Source organism: Galleria mellonella, unplaced genomic scaffold (assembly GCF_026898425.1).
Source record: "Galleria mellonella isolate WM207_F2 unplaced genomic scaffold, CSIRO_AGI_GalMel_v1 utg146, whole genome shotgun sequence".
Classification (NCBI taxonomy): domain Eukaryota; kingdom Metazoa; phylum Arthropoda; class Insecta; order Lepidoptera; family Pyralidae; genus Galleria; species Galleria mellonella.
Genome location: NW_026441999.1, coordinates 1,888,744 through 1,912,226, shown reverse-complemented (window position 1 = coordinate 1,912,226; position 23,483 = coordinate 1,888,744). Strand labels below are relative to the sequence as shown.

The following is a 23,483-nucleotide window of genomic DNA, read 5'->3' as shown; positions in this document are numbered from 1 at the left end:
CGTTATAGCACCTTAAAGGCTTAACGAATCACTATGAAATCTAGTATTCACATATTACATGGAATGGAAAAAGGATATAGGCTGCTTTTTGTCCCGGTCAATAAACATATCCCGGTCACGCGGACCTAATCCGGATGAAAATTAGTAATTTTTATATAAACTACAAATTATGGGAAGCTAAAATTTCATTTCCCATAATTTATGGTTTGTATAAAAGTTAATAAGAGTATATAGACTCGAAAATCTTAAGCCAAGACAAGACTGTAACTGATTAGTTTCCCTTATATGTAAAAGTTTTATTCTAGAAAGTTCTACATGTTTATATCATGCCAGCGTCTGCAAGTAGCAATGTTGGCAACTAAGAGATATTAAATTATCGTGCTGGAGGAGGGATCGCGGCTCGAATATTAAAGAGGCAAGTGGGCGCCCGATTATGGTGTCGCGTACTTATTATAGTTTTAGAATCCCATACCCTTAGATTATATAGATCGAGCCTCAAAAATGGGTCAACTTTTTGTCAGCTAATTGTCAAATTAGCTAACAAAATTCGAGTTTCTGCCGTAAAACACTTGTGTGTGTTTTTCATTTTTCGGCATGAAGGGCATTTTATGGCAGTGAAGTTACAGGGTACAGAGGCATAATAACTTTAGTCCTTAGGAATGGCTACGTATGAGATGTATCATGGGTGACACAGTACTCTGTTATGTTCATGATACTGTTCATATCTAAAGGCGACGGTTACCACTTATTATCAGGCGGATCGTCAGCTTGTTTGCCATTCTAAGTTGCATAAAAAAGATAGCGTTTCTTAAACTTAGATAAGATAGAATTTTCTAAATAAAACACAATAGGTGTAATGGATAACTTTCTATGGTTTTATATGATATTCTATACAGTGTGGCTCCGGTATAGAATAGGCCTTCAAGGGCAACTAAGGGCACTTGATGGTCGAAGAATGGGCAGTAGAATCTCTCATAAAATATCGCCAAAATCTAACTGCAGTTGTCAACCCGCCTGCCAAGCATTGTAACTACGGGAAAAATCTCTCAATAGGGGGAGGTCTATGTTCATCAGTGGACAGTTAACGGCTGACATGATGATGATGATGATGATTGTTTATTACTGGTGGGTTTTATAGGAGACCAATCTAGGTGTAACAGGGATAACGATGAGGATATAAGGACTCACCGTCTTGTTGTGGGGTATCATATGATGGCCTGTGCGGGCGCCTTTGATGCCTTCCGTCACTTTATCACCAATGTACAAACACAATATTGTCTACAAACACAGCACTTCAAATTATGAAAGCGGTAACCACATATACAGCACAACAATGTTATTAATATTTTTTATACGTAGTTGCTCGTCGATTGCGAAGGTCACGTTGACGGTTAAGATTGAAGACAGCTCTGAAGTTTCTTATAATCTTCCAGCGTCTTCATTGGTTGTTCTAACTCGGAGGTAAAGACGATGACGGTGGTTGGATAGGATAGGATCAAGGGGAATGAATTTAGCACTAGGTACCGATTATTATTATTATTATTATTGAACTAGCATATAAGTCATTATTAATAAGAATAAATTTATAATAATATTCTTTAAAAATATATAAAATTAAGGAAACGCGCAAACAATTACAAGTAAAGTTGTAAGTTTATATAAATAAATAAATAATGTCAGTGCATCTAACATATAAAACGCATTAATGTTCCCATCGTGAAACCAATGCAATTATGCAGTACGAACGCGAGCAAATGAATAGTTGTAACCGAATTCCGTGGTGTAATGCAAACTCACTTTAATAACCTCTTAGAATGGTGACGATTATAGTACATTCATAATTCATGATTCATTATTTTTTTGTGATTTTCTTAACATTGTTCTCTTCTAACAGTAATATTAATAGTACATTACTGCAGCGGCCAGTAACTGAGGCATTGATGGACGAACGTGCAAATGTGGGCCGAGGCGTAGCCGAGGCACACATACGTGAGTCCATCAATGCCTAGTTGTGGCCAAGGTTTGTATAGTACTTTTCTCAAACAATGCGCGGAAATCATAAACACAATTTTACTTTTTAAGTTCAATGACCAATAATGAATAATAATAATTTTTCAGGCGCCATAATGTTTCTGTTTTTTTTTTCAATAAACAGCTTCTATTTGCAAGCCAATTCGAAATTTAAATAAAACCTTTTATTAGTTACCTCCTTGGTAGTCATGTTTCGAAGTAAAAGGTCATTCCATTTTTAAATTACAGGACAGACATGAGTTTACATAGTAATTTATCTGGCCGCAAAACACGACAGATATGGATTTTCATATAACTTTTGCCGGCCGCTGTCCGCATGTATCTGACCAGTACGGCAATTTTACCATGTACCTAGTAGTTCAATTATTTTGTTTACATTTTCATTAAGTTCCATTGGAATAAACCATACTCAGGAACCGCCAAACTAATGGTATCAAAGTACAAATCGTTAGATTTCAAAGCCTCTGGCTGAGAGTTGACAAACAAGTCTAATTAATAATATCCTATCATTTGAGACACCCCTCATCAGCTAATAAAGCTCACAGAGAGAGGGGCCTTTTATGATATTTTTGAAGGGTTGTTAAATAAATTCACCAGAGGGAGACTTTGTACAAAAGTCGTTTGCTTGGGTACCTCTGTCCCATTCGTGTTTCTAGCGTGAAGCAGTTGTGTTTGCATGGCTGTGTTTCGGTTTGAAGGGTGGGATATGGCGTGAATTTACAGGGTACAGAGGAATAACACCTGAGTCCTCAGGAATGGCAACGCATGGGGGGTATCATGTGCAAATACATTAATTCAATAAATTGCATATATTTACAAAAACTGGCCATCTTTCTTATTCTTATTTTTTTTATACAACTTAGAATGGCAAACAAGCTGACGGCCCAATTGATGGAAAGTAGTAACCGTAGCCTATAGACATAAGCGGTACTGTGGACATAACAGAGTATACTGTTTCGCCCATGATACCCCCCATGCGTTGCCATTCCTGAGGACTCAGGTGTTGTTCTTATTATTTTAATCATTTTGAATCATCATCATTTTAAAATTATTTGATTGTTTGGTGAAATGCCTGTGTGCTATCGCTGTTATATAGAAAATGTCGAAACATTTTTTGTTGACATCAAAAAGAAGGTAGTTTTAAACTTGGTTGTATTAAAAAAAAAAAAAACAGGAAGAACACATTTTCGGCGACGAGGATCTTTGTGTATTTCTATCAAATATCAACTTCTTAATAGAATTATTGGAGCTTGCATCAGATACGTAAATGCGAACGATTGTAACGTCCCATTCGGAGTTCAGTAATCAGACTTAGCTGAGACGCTCCGAGCAAAGTTGGCCACTTTATTTGCTGTTTATTAAGAAATAATTCAATATACTTTATAATAAGTTTGCCTTTTGGACGCTCGTCTCTAATTTCCAGTCCAAGTTAGAACTTCAAGTTGTTTCGGCGCCCTGCAATTATGGAGTATTTTCTTTTAAAAGTATTTCGCAGGAAATTTATAGATAGGACGTTATTTTAAACGGCCATTGCCATTGTCAGATGTGCTTTATGTTTTGCAGCAAAAGGTTTATTATTGAATGATTTTGAATATTAACAAAATTATATTCGTTGGAAAACTTGTTGAGGACCTTCCCGTAGTTGATGTTAATTTAAATTTATTATATTTCTACAGGATAATATTGTTTGTGAATATAGAAACAATTTTGTTATTAGAAAAAAAAATATATCAAAAGAAACAACTTCTTTATGACTAAGACATTATAGGGCAACAAAAGCAGAGCAAAAAGTGGAAAATATATAATAGTCAACGGTCTATTTTTTAATAATGCCACAAAAGTATTGGATACTAAATTCTTATTCATAGTAATGCTCAGTAATTACCCAATAACAGTAATACGATAAGATTTAAGAAACAATTTAATCGAATGGGACTTTTATTCCACCAAGTTTTTTTATATTGTAGGCTATGAAACAAGAAATTCGACATTATTTCATTTCAGTTCTGACCCATCTTCACTACTTCTAATAAAATAGAAATACTAGACTTAGACCATGAGCTTTTTTTTATATAATTAGAATGGCAAACAAGCTGACTGCCCACCTGGTGGAAAGTGGTAACCGTCGCCTATAGACATGAGCAGTACCATGGACTTAACAGAGTATACTGTTTCGCACATGATACCCCCCATGCGTCATCATTCTTGAAGACTCATGTGTTATTCCTCTGTACCCTGTACATTCACGCCATATCCCACCCTTCAAACCGAAACATAGCCATGCAAACACAAACACAACTGTTTTATGGTTGAAACACGAACGGGACAGAGGTCCTCGAGCAAACGACTTTTGTACAAAGTCTCCCTCTGGAAGAAATTATTTTGATGAAGGATAAAAATACTAATAAAAGTCCTTTTTCCAGGCTTATCTCCTGGCGATGGCACAGAATGGAGTAGCTCCGAGCGATCACCAGCTCCAGCGCCACCCAACCTCGAGGTGGACGCCGCTGAACTAGTACGAGACGCCCCCCTCTATCCCCCACTTCAAGATACCCCCGACGATCCTTACGAAGAACAAGACAAAAGTGAACTTTCCTATAACGACTTAGAGACCAGTATAGAACAGAGCAGAATACTAGTAACACCCGAAGATTTGGGTAATATTGAGACTGATGATGAAACTAAGGTACAAAGTGGGGGGGAGGTAGATGTTTCAATAGCTAGTGATAGTGATGAAAGAATGAAAAGGAGTAGTGGACAGGAATGGGATAGATCTTCCAAGGTATGTATGTTAGGATTTTTTTTATTGGCATGTCATGAAAGATTATTTGAATTCAGCATGTATTGCTCTATAGTTTTACAAGGTACTATAACCTTTTAAGTGAATCAGTTCAAGGGGTCTAATACCCCTAAGAAATTCCATGGAGTATTTGATTAAAGAAATGCTTGATTTGAGTAATAATAAAGATTTGAATTGATTTATAAAGAAGTATTATTGTTTCTACAAAAACACTTTGATTGAAAACTATTTCAAATATGTTTTTTTTTTTGTTTTAATTAATTATAATATTTGCCTTCTTAGTCGTCAGAATAAAAGTTTAACTGTTAATCCTTTAAATTTTTATTTTAAAATTGTTTTTTTTTATAAATATATTTTATACACAGCCAAGCAATAATCGCCGTGTAAAAACCGGAGATACAATTCTCAATATACGAGGCGCTGTTCGAGACGCGATTGGCGACGCGGGCGCAGCACCCGGTCCGCGCGCGTCGTCCAGAGTCGACACGTTTGTGATCAGACCAGCGCAAGAGCATGCCCATCGGATGCCTGTCCACGATCAGCCTCGAGCTCAACCGTCCATTAGCCAGGTAATGTTTTGTCTTGTATGGTGTAGGCAATATCAGTTATGGTGCGATTGCAGTAATATTGTAATTTTAATATATTTCTATTTTCAATATATAATAAAATCAATATTTCAATATCTATATATTTTAACGAGGCCCGATATTTGCATCAAAAAAGGTCATTTCCAACTTCGATATAGGCCATACCAAGACAGATATATACATTATGGATTCTTCATTCCAAGAACAAGGATTTACATAGAAAAAGTGAAAAATTATCAATTCATAGTAGACTAGTGTATAGAAAATGTATATATATATATATATATAACGGCCGTATAATCCTACCAAATTCAGATACGACCTGCTTGCATACTTTCTACATAAATTGTGTCGAATGTATAATATAGTAATGTAAAATTTGTCATTATAAAATAAATAAAATAAAAAAAATATATAATTAATGAAATACAGGTATTTATGTAAGGGTCGTAAAATAAGTTTTATTTCACTCAGTACGGTCACTGGCTTTGATGTGAGAAAAAGGCGCGATTTCTAACGCTTCCAAAACACAAACTAACGATGAAGTATGATTTTTGTTTAATTAGTATTTTCTTTAAAAAAAATCATCAAATAGATCTATGAAAATTGTTCTTATCTTTATTTTAAAACCAAAACCATCCAAATTTTAATTCCTTTGTTTTTTTTTTAATTTTTGGATCTACATATACTTTGGAATTCTGAGATTGCTTTAAAATATTCTTTTACTTTTAGGTTCCAAAGAATGAGAGAGAGATATTAGTAGAGGCACACTCCCGTGCTCGTATCTCGTGCGATCTCATCAATGTCACCAATCTACGTTGGTATAAGGATAATGAGGTGATTATTAGATACATTTTCATCATCATCATTATTATAATTATCATCGTTACCATCATCATCGTCATTTCAACTTTTAGTTTTGTTTCCTGCTAAATATACATGTCTCTACAATCAAATTATCAATCGATAATGGTTGATTAATATACAAAACTGGTGCCTAAGCCTATTCAGCTTTAAGACTCTTCGTCTTGCTTCTTGTAATGTTCTTTTTTTCTACATATTTTTTTGAGGCTGACGACTGGATTCGTTTATTTATTTTATCTTATGAATTATCATAAAAAATATTGAAATAAAAAAAAAATCTCAAATTATAATACGATATGCAATATTAATTATAATATTATCTATTAACACAAAAACATTTTTTAGCAAATGAACGTGCCATCGTCAGGTAATGGGGGTGGTGAAGCTATGTGGAAAGATGGTGATACTCTTGTAGTTGGTAGAGCGACACGCGGTGATGCTGGCGCTTGGAGATGCGCAGGAGTGGACAAAGTTGGGAAAATTGTATCTGGCAAACCTACACGGTTACTTATATATGGTGAGACTTTAATTATTGTTATTCTTATTAAATATTATTAATGTGAAAGTTGGTTTGTTCGTAACATTTTTATGGCTTTAATGTGCAATCAATCGTCATAAAATTTATCATGAACGTAGTATTTGGGATGAAAAAAACTACATTTTGTCAAATATATTTCGTCCAAATATCTCTATCATGTAAACAAATTATCAGGTAAAATATTTTTAAAACTTTTTTTTTATTTCGACTACACCATGATTGTAAATTTATAGTAATACAATAGATATTAGTAACAGTAATAACAGAGTCTTACAGGCCTCTATCTTTACATACATCTTTTGCTACATCTACTTCAATAACTCATCATATGTCAGCACGCTGGTTTTGAAGACTCCCCACTCCTTCTTCATAGAGAACACAGTCTATCTGTTTATAATAGGTTAGCCTAGTGTAGTAGATTAAATAACTAATACTAAATATTAATTTTGAACAGAACCCGTTCGGTCTGTGTATCTGGCAGTTGATGGTAGAAGACTAGATGCTGGCAATACTTGGGTGCCTGTCAGAGACAAGACTGTTCTTGAAGTGAAATGTGTTGCGGAAGGTAAGATATCGTTGGAATATATAATATTTGAAATTACTCCAACAGTTTTAGGACAATTTTAGATTGCGACTTGTTTTTGTTTTGTATTTGAGAAATATATTCAGTTTCACCACAGATAAAATACTTTCTTCAGAGGATACCAGCAATTTTGTTTAAATACTGTATTATTTTTACTTTATTTTTTATCATCTAATTCTTTTACTGTATTTTGTTCAGGTGGAGTGCCGCCGCCTGACCTCTCGTGGAGGCTGCTTGCTTTAGAGCCAACATTGGATCACCGTCCTTATCTGCGAATCTATCATACTAATTATTCAATAGGTAAATCAAATGAAAATACTTTGTGAATAACTGAATAACGAATTTGTAGTTTACCATTTCAATATTTATCAAATTTAAATTTACTTGTTCTAGTCGCGCATATTTCGGGGAAGTTACTTTATTTTTTCTTCTTTACCTACTATATTGTCAGTGTAAACCTATTATAATTTTTAATTATACCTACTTTAGATATTTAAATAAATAAATTCTATTTATTCTCTTTTCCTGTGTTTGCAAACAGAGGGTGTGGCATCATCTCACGTAGTTGTAACGGCAGCTAGAGAGTTACACAATGCAACACTGCAATGTGAAGCCCGACAGAGGAGTCCCAGACTGACTCTTGCCTCAGCAAATCCTACACCAGCATCTGATCCGCTCACTGCTAAATTAGAAATACATGTAACTTGTAAGTAACAAATATTTATTTTTATGTACTAAAATTGGTTCCAGTAACTTGCCTGGAGGTACAACAATTAAAGAATGAATATTATTAAATATTATGTTTGACTTTAAATTGGTTTAAAATTTCAATATATTCTTTTGTGTAGATCCTCCGTCATTCGTCATATCTCGGTGGCCTGGGTTTGGTATATCCTTATCAGCTGGAGGTGCTGCTGCTCTGAGGTGTGATGTTGATGCCAATCCACCTGCAAGAGCTTGGTGGTTAAGAGACGACGCCGATCCTACCAGGTCATTAAATTTATATGAAATTATAGAACTTCTGGTAGTAATAATAGTAATCAATCTTCGAATGTTGGCATTCATACCCATACTAATGGTAGCGGAATTAAGCCAAATAATCCTAATGAAATAACTAATGATATGGACTTCCGCAAAATAACATATATTTCAGTATAAGTATTTTAGTATAATAACATATAAAAATACTAATGCCTCAAAATTTATTCCATAATTTCCAAGTGTGTTTTTAGAAAAGATATTTTAACTTAATCTTCTTTACGACAGTTCACCGCCACCATTAGAAGCTGGTGATGAGAGTGCCCGAGGATCAGCCACACTTCGGTGGGCGACGTTGCGAGCCACCCACGCGGGCTGGTACCGCTGTCGAGCGACGTGGCTTGACGCTGAATACTCCTCAATAGGATATTATCTTAATGTTTTGGGTGAGTGTGTATCTTTGTCTACAAATGTATACAAATAGTAAAATATAGATTGATTATTTCAGTATACGAATAAGTATTTTTGAAATTATAAGTGTATTTATAGAGATAAAAGTAGTTATAGACTCGATTAACAAAAAAATTCTGGTGTAATAATTTATATTTGAAAATTATCCAAATGAAATTTTGGGAATAAGCTAGTAAGGAATAAGATTAAAAATCAGATTGTAAAATACATTTTAAGATGTACAAAGTTTTAAACGCTTTTAAATCAGAATATAAATTGTTGATAGCAGCTGAAGAAAACTCAGAAACGGCCACGGAAGCAGAGGCTGATGCTGAAGAACCTGACCATCAGAAGGTGGATGTGCCTCTTGGTGGAAATGTACAGTTGCATTGCCCTAAAGGTGATTTATCTTGAATACTTTATAATTTAAATTGCAAATATGTCGAACTTATGTAAAAAGGTCATTTTAGTAAAAAAGTTGAATATTTTAAATTTATTTTAATAATATTTCATAGAAGTTGAAAGATTTATTTCCAATATGATATTAGACTTCTATTTGTTTTAGAAAGAACTGTTTTAACAACATAATTATTTATTATTAGTGTAAAAGTCATCTATACAGACTCTATCAACTCGTGTTTCTTGGAACTATGCCTAGGCTTGAAAGGCTATGCTAGTTACATGACTAAATATGGAAGCGTAACACCTTACTTTTCAGAAATGGCAACGCATGAGATACCATGGAGTTCTCATCAAATTTTGCGAAATCCGTGTTTATTTTCATGTCTTTAAGCGACGGTTACCAACTTAATAAAAAAAAATCGTTTCAAGTTCCTTAAAAAATATAAAGGTTGTCTTGAATTTAGAACTTTCTTTAAAATCATCGTAGAATATTAATGGTGTTTGTGCAGGCAGTGTAGGGTGCTGGTGGAGACGTGTGGTGGGCAACTCAAGTGAGACTTGGGCGCCTGCTGGGTCACAGCATGCTCACGGTGTATTAGGTAAGTATATTTTAATATTTAATCAATCGATAAAAACAAAATTCGAACTTTAAATAAATAGAAAAAGATTTGAAATAGCCTTATTAATGATAAGTGTGAAAGTTAGTGTCTCACTGGTTTAACCAATTAATATGAAATTTAGTATACTTGTACTATATGGGATAGAAAAGATTATAGGCTATACTTTCTATCCCAATTAGTGAATCTGGTCAAGTGGACGAAGACGTGGGTAAAATCTGATATGACTATAAATCAGGGGTTCCCAAATTTATTTTGTCTACTGCCCACTTTGAGAAGAAATTATTTTTTAGCGCCCTTATTTTTTCACCTACTTAAAAACCACCATTACTTCAAATTACAAATCACCCCCCAAGCCTCTACAGAATGCTCCCATTTTTTTCTGGGTCTCCTACTGCCCTCTTTAGGCCTGCAGCGTCTACAAGGGGACGTTATCGCTTACTTTGGGAAAGGCTCCTATAAATGATTAGCTGTAAATGTTAATAGTATTTGTTGATCGTTTGAATCGAAGCATTTGGCGTTCCATTGTTTCTGCCTACCCTAATGGGAGACAGGCGTGACATATGTATGTATGTATTCGTTGATTTATTTACTACTTTTATTACTTTAAGAGAATAAAGTAACAGATGAAGAGCAAGAACATAAAACTGAAAATAAAATAAAACATGCAATCATGTTTGTGTACAATCCAGAACCGAGCTAACTTTGAAAAGTTCGGTTAAAATACTTTTTTATTTGTAAGCAACCTATTGTTCTCAGGTATAAAAGATGCCCTTTATCAAGAGGGAGGCGAGTATCGATGTGTCGGTACCCGTGCACCTGACCTCAAGCGGCTGAGGGAGCTGAAAAGGGTCACTTTAAGAGTAACGGGTGAGCTGTATTTGTTGTAGGCATTATATATATATATATATATATATATATATATATATATATATATATATATATATATATATATATATATATATATATATATATATATATATATATATATATATATATATATATATATATATATATATATATATATATATATATATATATATATATATATACATACATACATACAACTATTCACGAAAGATCCAAAAGGCGATAGAAATAAAAGAAATCCAAATTTTAATTGAGAAAAAAATTTAAGTTTGCCTTAGTGTAGAATTCTGATATATGGCATGATATATCATGATATAAAAGTTACAATATCTACGCAAGAAAATTAAGGAAAGTTAAGTAGCTTAAAAACATTCACAATGTAGGTGGAGCCACTGCTACAGCCTTAAGTGCAGAGCCAGCAGCAGGCGGCTGGCGTCTCGAATGTGGTGCATGCGGCAGAGGAGTCCGCGTGGTTTGGCTTCGAGCCGGCGTGGCAACTCGGGCGTCTCTTAATCCAGATCTAGCTCAACACTGCTGGAGGGCAGTACTGCACGTGGCCGAACCAGATGAAGTCTGGTGTGTAGCTGCGACGACAGGAGCCGGCGCCGTCGCTGTGTTCCCCCGACGAGCACCACCACCATCGCCAGCGCCTGCCAGGCATACAGTACGAGCGCTACACGATGACGCTGCATCGGCCCGCCCTCAATTACTTCTTCTTCTATCTGCACTGTTGCTCCGTTGAGCGGTCGTGATCACGCGATGGTTTCAATTGAACATTGTCGGTGAGTCGTATTCGCTTACAACGATTGATTAACGAATTCCCACTGTCTGCTGATTGAGACGCTTCATCATTTAGTATAAAGAGGATGTTTTATTCAAGTTTTTCTGTATCGTTACCGATACCATCATCAATAATAGATTTTTACTATATTTATGTATAATAAGTTACTTCTTACAACACATTTGCATCAAAGTCATAAACAAAATTTTATAACAAAAAGGTATCGCTGGAAATAAGTTTAGAATTTGCTAAATGTAAAATTTTATTTTTAATTGCAAAATTTTAATTTGCATTTATTATTATTTTATTTTTTATTCTTGACATGTTTATTTATACCACTTATTAAAAAATGAATAAAATCAGTATTACAGTAATAACAATTCGACATAACATTTGTTTTTATACCTTTTTCTTACTCTAAGATTGTTACTTAATTAAATATATTATGTTTAATTTTTTCCAACATATGAATTAAAGTTTTTACGTGATTACCGTAACATCATCCTCTATATACTGTCTGGTGTTTATATTTTTATTTAATCAAGTGTCTATATCAATCAGCTACGTCGTTAGACTCTTAATATTTTGGACAGCCCGTCTGTCCGTCTGTACTTTAGTCTTCGTAGTACCTATTCTACTGTAATTTGTTATACTAGTATACCTGCCTATCTCTTAATAGTGCATTGTTCGTTGCGATGTTACCAATGCTGATACAGTAATTATAGTATGTAAACAACCATTTATATTTATAAATGTATTATTAATAAGAAATGTAAGACAGTTGGTAATATTAATAATATGAATAATTTAATAATTAAAATTGTAATTTCATAGTACTGTAAACTATTTTCAAGTAATGTAACAGATATTTTTAAATCTTATTTCAATGTTTTGTTTTGTATAGAGCATGAAATCTAAATAATTAGCTTCATTTTAAGAAAATGTTCTATTTATGAAATTGAACATTTTTTTTAAGGATCTGCTCAAATTTTTAGATCTTTCTATACCGAGTCGACCGCTGGACAAACCATCCTAGTGATAGTAAAAATGTTCAGTTTTGATAGAGAACACTACTTTAAAAAGGAATAATTATGTCTATTTCTATTCAATTCATGTAATTTTGAAAATCGCAGCGAACATATTCTCCTGTCCTTCTATTAATTTCCCTAATATTCCATTTTTTCTTGTTATTTATTTTATAGTGAATATTTAAGAAAACAGGAAGCGATCGTGCCAAATTGTTGATATTTTAAAATAGATTTTTATTATATTGGATTAAAAAGGAATTTTAATTTAATAACGTATTGATATGTGAAAATTTGTGTAATGTGAACACCAATTGAAAATTAGTATTATATAATAAAAAAAAATGTGAGTTTGGATGGTTCCAATGCCACTGTTAATGCAACCGATTGCGGTGTTCATATTTGAATAATACTTATGTACGGAACCATTTAGATTCTGTATACTAAACTATAGATGTAGCAATATGTTCACGCGTGGCGTTCCTACATGTTTTAAAATAAACAAGTCTACTAGTATATCAATAAATTTTTATATCAGGATATTTTATTATCATCTCGAGATGATAATTTTAAAAGACATCATTGTTTAAATATGAATACCGAAATGAAATCCAAACTAGCATATATTTTATATATAGATGTCAAATTCTTAATGAATAAAGTAAAAAATAACATTATGTATCATAGCTTAAAACTGGATCATGTAAATTTTGATGTCAATTGTAGACGCTCGTTTAGATCGGGCAGTGTTTTGTATAAATGAAATTTGCTACCACAATTTTTGCAACAATCTTTTTAGTGTATAAGTGTAAATTTTATCTAATGTTTGATGTTGAAATGTTATCGGTGGTTAGTTTCTCTATTAGATTGTGTTTTGTTTGTTTATCATCATCTACTTTGACTTCATCTCCTGTTTTCTGTAGTTTTATATTAGCAGTGTAAAGTTGTGCGTTTCCGTAAATCAATTTGAAATTATCAAATACGTGCACAAGTTAAAAGTAACTATCAAATTTCTATACGTGCAACGGTATAAATATTGAGGTGTATTAAATTAATAGAACAATAACTATTACCAAATTTTATTGTCATATCAAATTGTGAGATTCAATTCTGCTGATAATAAAGTTGCATAATAAAATAGAAATCCATCGTGAAGACAATGGGAGTTTTGATATTTTATGGCCAAATGCCATAATACGATTTTATCGTGACGATTCACATCAATAGAAAATAAAACGAGATAATAGAAAAGCAAAAATAAAAATTGCTTTCAAATTATGTTCGAAGTGCACGTGAAATTAAAAGTACTAACAACTTTTTACATACATGTCTTTTATATTGTGATGACAACGGTTTATGGGAACGCATGAAGAATTGTCATTGTTGTTAAGAATTGTGATATCAGAGGGGGGGGGGGCGCGGGCGCGTCGCGGGCCGAGAGTTTATCACGAGAATTTAACCATAAAATGTTAGTTTAACTAGATTGTAGTGAGATGTATTTTTGTATATCTGAACGTATTATGGTCAATTGTGCAATGATTTTTCATGAAAGTGTTGTATTAACATAATTTCGTTTAAGTACCTGGATACGTGGAAGTAATAATCCGTCCAATGCGGAATTCTTAGATAAATAAGGAGCTATGTAGATCCCTCTGACTAACCAGCGTTTTCATCCCTGACCTTTCTCATCAAATTATATTAGATAAAAAAAAAAAAATCTTTGAAATTCCCTCTTCTTTACATTAATTTCAAAAGCCTCAGATGGTTTATCCAATATCATGTTTCATTTCCTTATAACCTTCATCTCTCTCATTAAATACCTTGAATTTCTCTTATATCATCTCGATACATAATTATATGTGTATTCATAATTGTAGTACTGCGAGTTTTGAACGAATAACTTTATCATTATCATTCTTCAACTTCTAAATCATATTCTAGATCTATGCTATCTTGTTCTTCTTATTCTTTGAATTAAGATTCGTTCGTAGTTTTTAATTTAAAGAGATATATCAATAAAAGGAGTAAAACAAGACATTTCTAAACTTGTTTATTCTATTAAATACATATATCTGTAGAGGGTTGTTTGCCTAATATTCACATTTAGCTCAGTGTAAGTAAAAACAATGAAGTCTTTTATTTATTTGATAGTAACATATTTATTACAGTAAAATTTCAAATAATAAATTTTTTGAATATGTTTTTGAATCTTGACTTCATTTTTAACAGACATACGCTCTTCAATTCTATTTACATGAGTTTAATTAACAACGTAAGTAACTATAAATTCTGTTTTATTAACAGAGTAATTTTTAACTTTGTTTTTACAAATAATGTCACTAGCTGCACTTTTACGTATTTTAAATAGTGCAGATATGAGTAAAATTAATATAGTAACTGTATTATATTATTTATTATGTATAGAATTCTTTATTGCTTTATCAAGTTTATTTTCTATACAATAAAAAAGATTTTCACTTTGTTTTTCCTTACACTTCGATTGAATGCTCCGCGGCCCCCGCACCTCGTATAAATTTAATTGAACGATACTGTATGTAACATTGGTATTTCGTAGCCAATTTGTTTGCCAGTATTTTCTAACCTACAAACAATATTAAATAGTTTATAATTTTTATTTTTTTTAATTATTTATATCATTAATCAATTAGCATTTATTGGAATAAATCTTCCAACTGTATTCAAAGACAGACAGACTATGGATAGGTTATCTGTATTGATACTAATATCCCAATCCTATGTCAAATTTACTGGGTACAGAGGAATAACACCTGAGTCCTCAGGAATGGCAACGCATGGGGAGTATCATGGGCGAAACAGTATACTCTGTTATGTCCATGGTACTGCTCACGTCTATAGGCGACGGTTACCACTTTCCATCAGGTGGGCCGTCAGCTTGTTTGCCATTCTAAGTTGTATAAAAGTTGTATAAAAATGTCAAGCAGCTGTTTTAATTTGAATTTTGGTATGGATGAAATTACAGGATATGGAGGTGTAATTTGTAAGTAATTATAAAAGGCAATTGCATGAGTGGTATAATGACCACGAGTATAACAATATATTCTGTGATATTCCATGTTCATGTTTACAGGCGACGGTAACTACTATCCATCCACCGTCTAGTCTGTTCTGGTCATTGCAACTGATTTATTTTAAAAATATATCAATTTTTTTTTCTTCCCATCAGCTGAGTTACCAGATCATTGATGCCATTCTAAGTTGCACAAAAAACAAAGGAAATTACATTTTTTACAGTCGAATTTTGAGACCAAAAAATTATGTATTAACTTTAAATATTTTTCCAAAGCAAATTTATTTTCATTTCCACGCCAAATATATTATTATTTAATGAAAATTATATTGCGTACCTATTATCCATTTTGTTTAATTATTAATACAGGAAATATAGCCATAATGAGGTATATTTTAATATCAGTTCCTTAAAACAGAATGAATAAGTAATCAGTCGTGAAAGATTACACGTGGTTGTAACTTTACAATTATTCTAATTGTTCCTCCGACCATTTTAAATGGAATGAAGTTAAATATAAAAGAATTTGAAATTATTAAACTGCCTCTTTGTATCGTATTTCCAATTTGCAAAATTCGGAAACTTGATGAAAAAAAAAGTAATTTGCATTTTTTATCTGTTCTTTATCTTTTTTTTTTTTTTAATATCGCAACTGGCAAGCACGTTGACTGTGTAATGCTGGAATTCAACTGTATTAAATCACTTGGTAAGTTTTGTAGCGTCCACAACGGCACTATGTGTCGCATCATGGTGCCAAATACATAATAAATCATATATATTTACATTTATTAATATACATTATTGTTTAATTTGATATTGAATGTACAGAAACCATATATTAATTCACAATGTGTTTATGGAAACTCGTATACCAAATAAACGATATATAAAAATATTTGGAGTTTTCATTGTGCCGCTTTAATTTTATGATTCGTATGGAAAAGCTACGACACGCTAGATTGTTAGAGTGTAGACCTTAAATCGTCTAGTATAAGGTAGATTACAGATAATCCTGTAGTGTTTTAATAAAATTAATTCCGCTGTGAGTGCGTAAAAGACCAGCGATGCGTACAATCGAAGCTAGTCCCTCAGATGGAGGGAAATTTATAACGAGATAATGTACGGTATATAATAATATTTAGAAGCTCCAATATTAAAGCTGTAATAACGTTGTACTATCATATTAAATATATGAATAAAACAGCCAAGGCGATTGCATAAAACATGATTTCATTATAATATTAAGTAACATAATTATTTATTTATTTATTTAAACACTATTGCACCATAAACAAAAATATACAATGACAATTGAATAATTCAAGTGAAATACAGTAATATAAATACAGATTGAAATATACACATAAAGGGTACAAAAGGCGGTCTTATCGCTAGGGCGATCTTTTACAGATAATCACACTAATTGCCTAGTCTTCTAACTAGGATACCATGTATTGTAAGGAACTGGGAAATTAACTTTTAGGGGAACCCAGAACATCTAGAGCTGAAACAATTTAAAAAAGTTCTTTACCTAAATTGGTTCTACAAATACCACACCAGCTGTGAACTGTCCACTGCTTAATATAGATGTCTGTCTATTGAGGATGTTGCCAATAGTTGCCATTTTTGGCAGGCGGGTTGGTAACCGTATTGTGGCTTTGGTGTTTTAAGACAGGCGCTGCTGTCCATCTCTCGATCATGAAGTTTGCTTAGTCGCCTCTTACGACATCTACGGGAAAGGATGGGGTGGGCCATTTTATGCCAGGATGACACGGTTCTAGCATATTTTTATGCATTAAAATAGAATGTTAACTGGTATATACTAGCGGTGTATCGGCGAGGGTAATAGGCGAAGATGAGGCCAGGTCACTTGGCCAATCATGACGAATTTATTACGATAAATATTACAAGAATCACGGCGTTTACTCAGTTTTTCTATTCTGCATGAAGCGTCAGCTTGTTTGCCATTCCAAGTTGAAAGAAAATATAAACATTAAAAAAACGAGCGCTTAGAAATCATTTCATATAACAGTACAAATTCACGCCACTTAGTACAAAAAATAAATTCTATGAAATCTATGCAACCAGTTCAGTGAAAATTGAATACTTAATATTATAAAGATAAGTCTTTAAACCTATCGATATCGATAGAGGCATATAAACAGTTGTACAATACTATATTAATTTTCTTTATTGTGTCAATACTAGGTTGCATAGATTAATTTTCCTGTTTCGTCAACTCTTAAATAACGTAGTGATTACTTTGCTCTGTGGAGCACCATATAATTTTCTACAAAATAATTTGTCTGCCGCAGCAATTTCTCCGATCAATCGAGGGAAAAATTTGAAGATTGGACGTTCGATCAAATATAAAATTCAAGGGGAAATACTCGGAATCCTTTCAGTTCGAGCTAATCCCTTCGCGTTATGTTGACAGACTGCGCGGAATGTTCCCGAGATTATTGGAGCGTAATATTATTATTTCTTTGCTATAATTATATTGCGATATCGTTTCTCTACCTTTGTGTATTGTTAACTTTTGTTCGCAACTTTGTACGAGTATATTTTGGAAGAAGGAAAATCAATGTTATCGACTACCTTTACAGTTACTTTAATCCACTGCTAGATATAGGACTCTTCCAAGGTACGCCACTGAGCACAATCTTCAGCGCTTCATTTTCAGTTATTACCCATAACTATGAATGTCGTCTACCTAGTCAGAGGTCGTCCTACACTACACTTGCTGATTCGCGTTTATTATTTATCTTCATCGAATGAATAATACATGTCCATGCTGATCGTGAAACATTATCTTAGTTTTGTCTTAATTCTTGTCCTTGGATGAAGATGGATGCGTTGAGATTAGTTGGTTAGACTGTTCAGCATCTGCTATAGACAATGATGCCTGTAAACCTTAAGTGAAGAATGTGCTTTCCATTAATATTATGAGCGACAAAGGAAACTAGGAATGAAAATTGGAAAATGTATGTATATTATAAGAAAAAAATTACAAAATTAGGGCCGTGAAGGGAAGCCAAAAAGGTTCCTTTTTGGCTTCCCTTCAAAATAGAAAGGAGTGTCAACTTTGGATTTGATAAATAATAATATATAAATCATAAATATTATATGTAGCCTGAACTCAGTAAATATTATTACCACAAATTTTCCAGTCTAGCGTTCTGAAAATATCCTTAAAGCTGTTGAAATTGTATCAAGATAAAACATATCTACAAATGATTTTAAGTTAGATCTTCAGAAACATAGCTGTGAAATTCGCATCCCAATTGGTGCAGTAGTTTTTGCAGAATGCTGTAAAATACAACACAGCACACACAGATAGACAAAAATAGTAACATTCTTAAAAAAAGGAGATAATCAAGGAGAATGTATTGGAATACAAACGTAATGTTGACAATTTTATAAAGAAGTTAACGACACGACAGATTGTAAAAAGAATTATCAAAATCGGTTCGGTATTGACCAAGTTATCGCATAACATACACAGAAAGAGAACCTCTAGCTTTTAAAGTAGCTTAAAAAGGTTGATGATAGAAAAGTTTGTGTGAAAGTCATGTACACAAAGTGTTAACGTAGCCTTAACTCATGAGGACTAAATTAGATAGAAGAACATACGTGACTAGTGAGCAAGCAACTTGTATGAATTTGACCTTAGCTACGGATAGGGTTGTCAAGACAAGAAAATATAAATATAATATTTATATATTATCGAGTATCGAGTGAGTTCACCATATGATAATATTCAATATATGCCAACCTCATCAGGGACTAGTCGTAAGCTTATTTTTTAAATATCACTGTGGCTAAGATGTGGATGAATTTTTGTGAATCATCTCATCATCAGGATTTTTAATTCTCATGGCATTAGATCTCTCACACCTCCACAAAATCCGCCTTGGAAACAATTGTGATTAATTTCTACTGAATTTATTATAATTTCCTGACTGACCTACCGTCAATCCTCACCGTTTCATGCTTCACTGATTCCCAGCTATTGTATATCATTAGTAGAGGTACCTACCTACTCTTGGAAACCAGTATTTAGCGATGAACAGGGTTGTTCATCGCTGAATATTGGTTTCCAAAAGTTGAGGATGGGATTATTAGTAATAAGGACTAGCGGTCACATAGTTAGCAATTTACTATATCAAGTCGAACTTCACGCAATTCTGCCTAGAAACCGTCATTATTAATTTCAGGTAAATACATTATGATGGTCCTGGTTTCATTTTTGTCTATTATCACTCACTGATACCTCGCCAGTGTATACCGATAGCGCAAATTTACTCATTAAAAGAAGGTTTCCTTTATATTTTGTCAGAAAGTATGCTTCGCTATAAATAAAAAAATAACAATTCTCCTGTCCATGTCAAAATACACAGCCTCACGATTCACAGAAAAAATTGACAGCCCTACAAAGTGCGAGTCGTACAGTACAGTCACGTGACAGAAAGACCTTGGTAAAGGTACTATTTTATTTATAGGTTCTACGTTTTATGTCCCCACGGAGCGAAGTATTGAAAGCATTCATGCTCGGAGTGTACATTGTGGGTTTCGGGTTTGGTCCTTCCACTAGGAGCTATAAAACGCGGCGTAATAAATTTATTTGTAATCTACCACCACATTACTCGATACATCGGTATCTATACGGTTATATCAGTAACATCTGGATAAAATGTTTTTTTTTTCTTCAACAAAAACATTTAATTTTTTAAGAACTTAATTTTAAAATATATTTTTTGTTTTGGTTTTCTCATCGTTAAGCGCAAAATTGTTTTCTAGATCTCGTATCTTCAAGCTATCATTGTCTATAAGCTCGCATCACTTTAAAAACTGTTTGAGTTCTATGCAACCAGTTCATCGATTTTGGAAATTTTAGAATATAAAGCAGCTAAACCTGTCATAATATGTATAGAAATTTATTAAATATTTTAGACAGAAGCATGTTATGAACAGTTTTTTATCGTACTATCAGTATTAATTTATTTTATTGTGTTGGTATTTGAAGATAGTTGTATATATCCAGTTTTCAGTTTCGTCAATATAAAGGCAGTGTATATACTTGAATAATGTAGTGTAAAGTGGTTCTAAGCTATCTGACATGTTCCATTCGAATTTCGAATTCTATTAAAAATATTTTTTTAAGGAGGGCGGAGCATGAGACCCAAAGGCCCCTGCCCAACGAGTCGTGAGATACGCTGTGACAGATCAAAAGACGAAAGAAACCGGGCGGCAAGTGCATTTAAATTTAAAGTGCTTACGGTATTATTACTACAGTACACAGTACTGGTATATTTATATCTTTTTTACAGTAGTTTCGGTCGCGTGAAAGCTGTTTTTTTGTTCATTAGAACTTTCGAGAAATAATTTGTGAATGTCGGTATAAGCACACTAACACCAACTTGAATATTAAGAATATTTTAAGTATATTTTTATTATAATTATTTTGAAATAACTATTAATTGATAAGAACGAGCAAGAAACTATTGTTTACGATACTATCGTATTATGTGATAGTGAAATTACAGGGTATGAAAGAACCAAATCTTTTAAATCCCAGATATCATAACGCACGAGGGATGCATACAGTGGGCGTTACACAGTATTTTGTAATGTTCAGGGTACTGTTCATGTCTATAGACGGTGATCATCGCTTTCCATTAAGTATGCTGTATTGGCTTATTGTCCATTTTTAGTACCTACAAATAGTAAAATTGAAATTGTACTGAACATATTTAACAAAAAAAAAGAAACACAGAGTAATAGTCAAAACTATTATTTGCATCTTGGCGCCAATTTTCTCTGCGAGATGTAATAATCTGAAAATATATATTTATTAAAAAAAAGTAAGAATCACAGAGTAATAGTCAAATCTGTTAATTGCTTTTTGGCGCCAATTCTCTCTGTGAGATGTGATAGTCTGGAAACGTTCTATATTCGAATTCGTATGTCACTGAGAACTTTACAACGGTAATTACCACTTAATTGGATTCCATTGTGGAAAGTTTCCTAATTATAAATGATGTTAGAAGCTTGCATGAATTGATAATGTTCTGCACGTAATTTTTTTTCTAAAAAAAGAAAAAGGAACAAAGTCAATGACCGGTCAAGAGTGAATCGGATATTATTCAGGATAATATTGCTCTGTAATCTACATTCAAAGTAATTAAACATTTTAAAATTTCGACAACAATTTAAATTTTCGATAAACTTCGCCGCGATGGAAGTATTGTTAGGAAATCAAATTAAATTCAGTGACGGCGGGAGGCTCGCCTCTTGTCACGTTAGATTCTAATATGCTCGACGAAATGTGGGCAGGCCGAATATTGCCTTCATCACAATGGCATGATCATCATCATCATATCAGCCTTTAACTGTCCACTGCTGAACATAAGCCTTCTCCTTGGGGGGTTTTGCCAATGGTTGCTATGCTTGGCAGGTGGATTAGCAGCAGCAGTTAGGCTTTAGAGATGTTTTACATCGTCCCTTACGATACTTACGGGAAAGGAAGATGTGGTTTATTCCACGCCGGGACCACAATGGCAGCAGCCAACAAATGCCTCTGACTACGACAACAAGGATTAAAGTTAATAGTTTAAACTGTCAAAATTTTGTACAGGTACATTGAAGTCTTAAATATTTCTTTAATCTATCCATTGCAGCTCCATTTCTATGTCAAACGGATCAGCCAATTGCTGCTTCTGTAAATCACGTGATATTATTTCAATGCTAGCTATTGGCTCTTCTTGTCCCATTCACTCCAGTCCATCAAAATTTGTAACGCATCATTCGAATAAACGAATATTAATTAAGAGGAAACGCATCATTTTTCTACCTCCAAATAAATTACTCCAAAAAAACTAGTCAAAACGTGTATAGGCTAGTACACTATCATTTTTTACATTTACATTATTTACTTGCTATGTTTTTTTTTTACAACACAGGGGGCAAACGAGCATGCGGTTCACCTGGTGGTAAGTGACTACCGCCGCCCATGATCACTCACAACATTAACGGCATTGCAAGTGTGCTGCCGGCCTTTTAAAAAGAAATATGCTCTTTTCTTGAAGGTTATGTTATCGTATCGGTTCGGAAATACTGCTGCTGGAAGTTGATTCCAAAGAGTGGTTGTGCGTGAAAGAAAGTGCCTTGAAAAACGCTCGTAATTCATATAATACAGTTTTAATAAATACACTAAAATCTTTTAACTAAACATAACATAATTTTGGCTTTATCGTATACTTATTAATATAATAAAACATAATATTTAAAAAAAATCTAGTGTCCTTTTAAATTTCAAAATGGCGTTTCTGCTATTACTCTTGTTTGTACATCATTACCTTTGGTATACCCTGTTTTATCCACTTTGCTACCTTTTTGCCTCAGCTTATTGCGTAGTAAAATAATTAAGATTGTTTTTAAAATAATTAAAGATTGTATTTTACAAAAAAAAAAATACTTCAATAGTGTCAAAACCAGTTATTTTGTATTTTTTTATACAACTTAGAATGGCAAACAAGCTGACGGCCTACCTAATGGAAAGTAGTAATCGTCGCCTATAGACATGAGCAGTACCATGTACATAACAGAGTATACTGTTTCGCCCATGATACCCCCCATGCGTTGCCATTCCTGAGGACTCAGGTGTTATTCCTCTGTACCGATTTTAATAAAATTTCTATGGAATCAATCATATAACCTTTTAGATAAAAAAAGAACTTTCCAAACTGGTCGTAAGTTGACGGACTTATAAGGTAGCCTTAGGAAGTAACAAACATAAAAAAAATACATTCAAATTGAGACCCTTCTTTTGAAATAAATTTAAAACAAATATAATTTAAGTATAAAAAAATTATCCGTTGTATTCAATATACTTGATTATGTTATTTA

The 23,483-nt window shown here is 33.1% G+C and overlaps 1 protein-coding gene across 2 annotated transcripts in view; it reads left to right on the top strand.

Moving 5' to 3' along the window:
- Positions 1-16,470, top strand: part of LOC113518657 (uncharacterized) — a 117,987-nt gene extending 101,517 nt beyond the window's left edge. Inside the window, exons 3-15 of one of the 2 annotated variants that reach the window (XM_052891969.1) lie at positions 4,455-4,813; positions 5,197-5,400; positions 6,151-6,255; positions 6,628-6,799; positions 7,275-7,385; positions 7,602-7,703; positions 7,945-8,109; positions 8,252-8,393; positions 8,670-8,827; positions 9,121-9,231; positions 9,743-9,832; positions 10,610-10,720; positions 11,104-16,470. In XM_052891969.1, the coding sequence (XP_052747929.1) occupies positions 4,455-4,813; positions 5,197-5,400; positions 6,151-6,255; positions 6,628-6,799; positions 7,275-7,385; positions 7,602-7,703; positions 7,945-8,109; positions 8,252-8,393; positions 8,670-8,827; positions 9,121-9,231; positions 9,743-9,832; positions 10,610-10,720; positions 11,104-11,462 (2,189 nt within the window). In that variant the 3' untranslated portion in view covers positions 11,463-16,470. Of the gene's footprint in view, positions 1-4,454; positions 4,814-5,196; positions 5,401-6,150; positions 6,256-6,627; positions 6,800-7,274; positions 7,386-7,601; positions 7,704-7,944; positions 8,110-8,251; positions 8,394-8,669; positions 8,828-9,117; positions 9,232-9,742; positions 9,833-10,609; positions 10,721-11,103 lie in introns of both variants that reach the window. The other variant, XM_052891968.1, reaches the window with a different exon arrangement.
- The last annotated feature ends 7,013 nt before the right edge of the window (positions 16,471-23,483 follow it).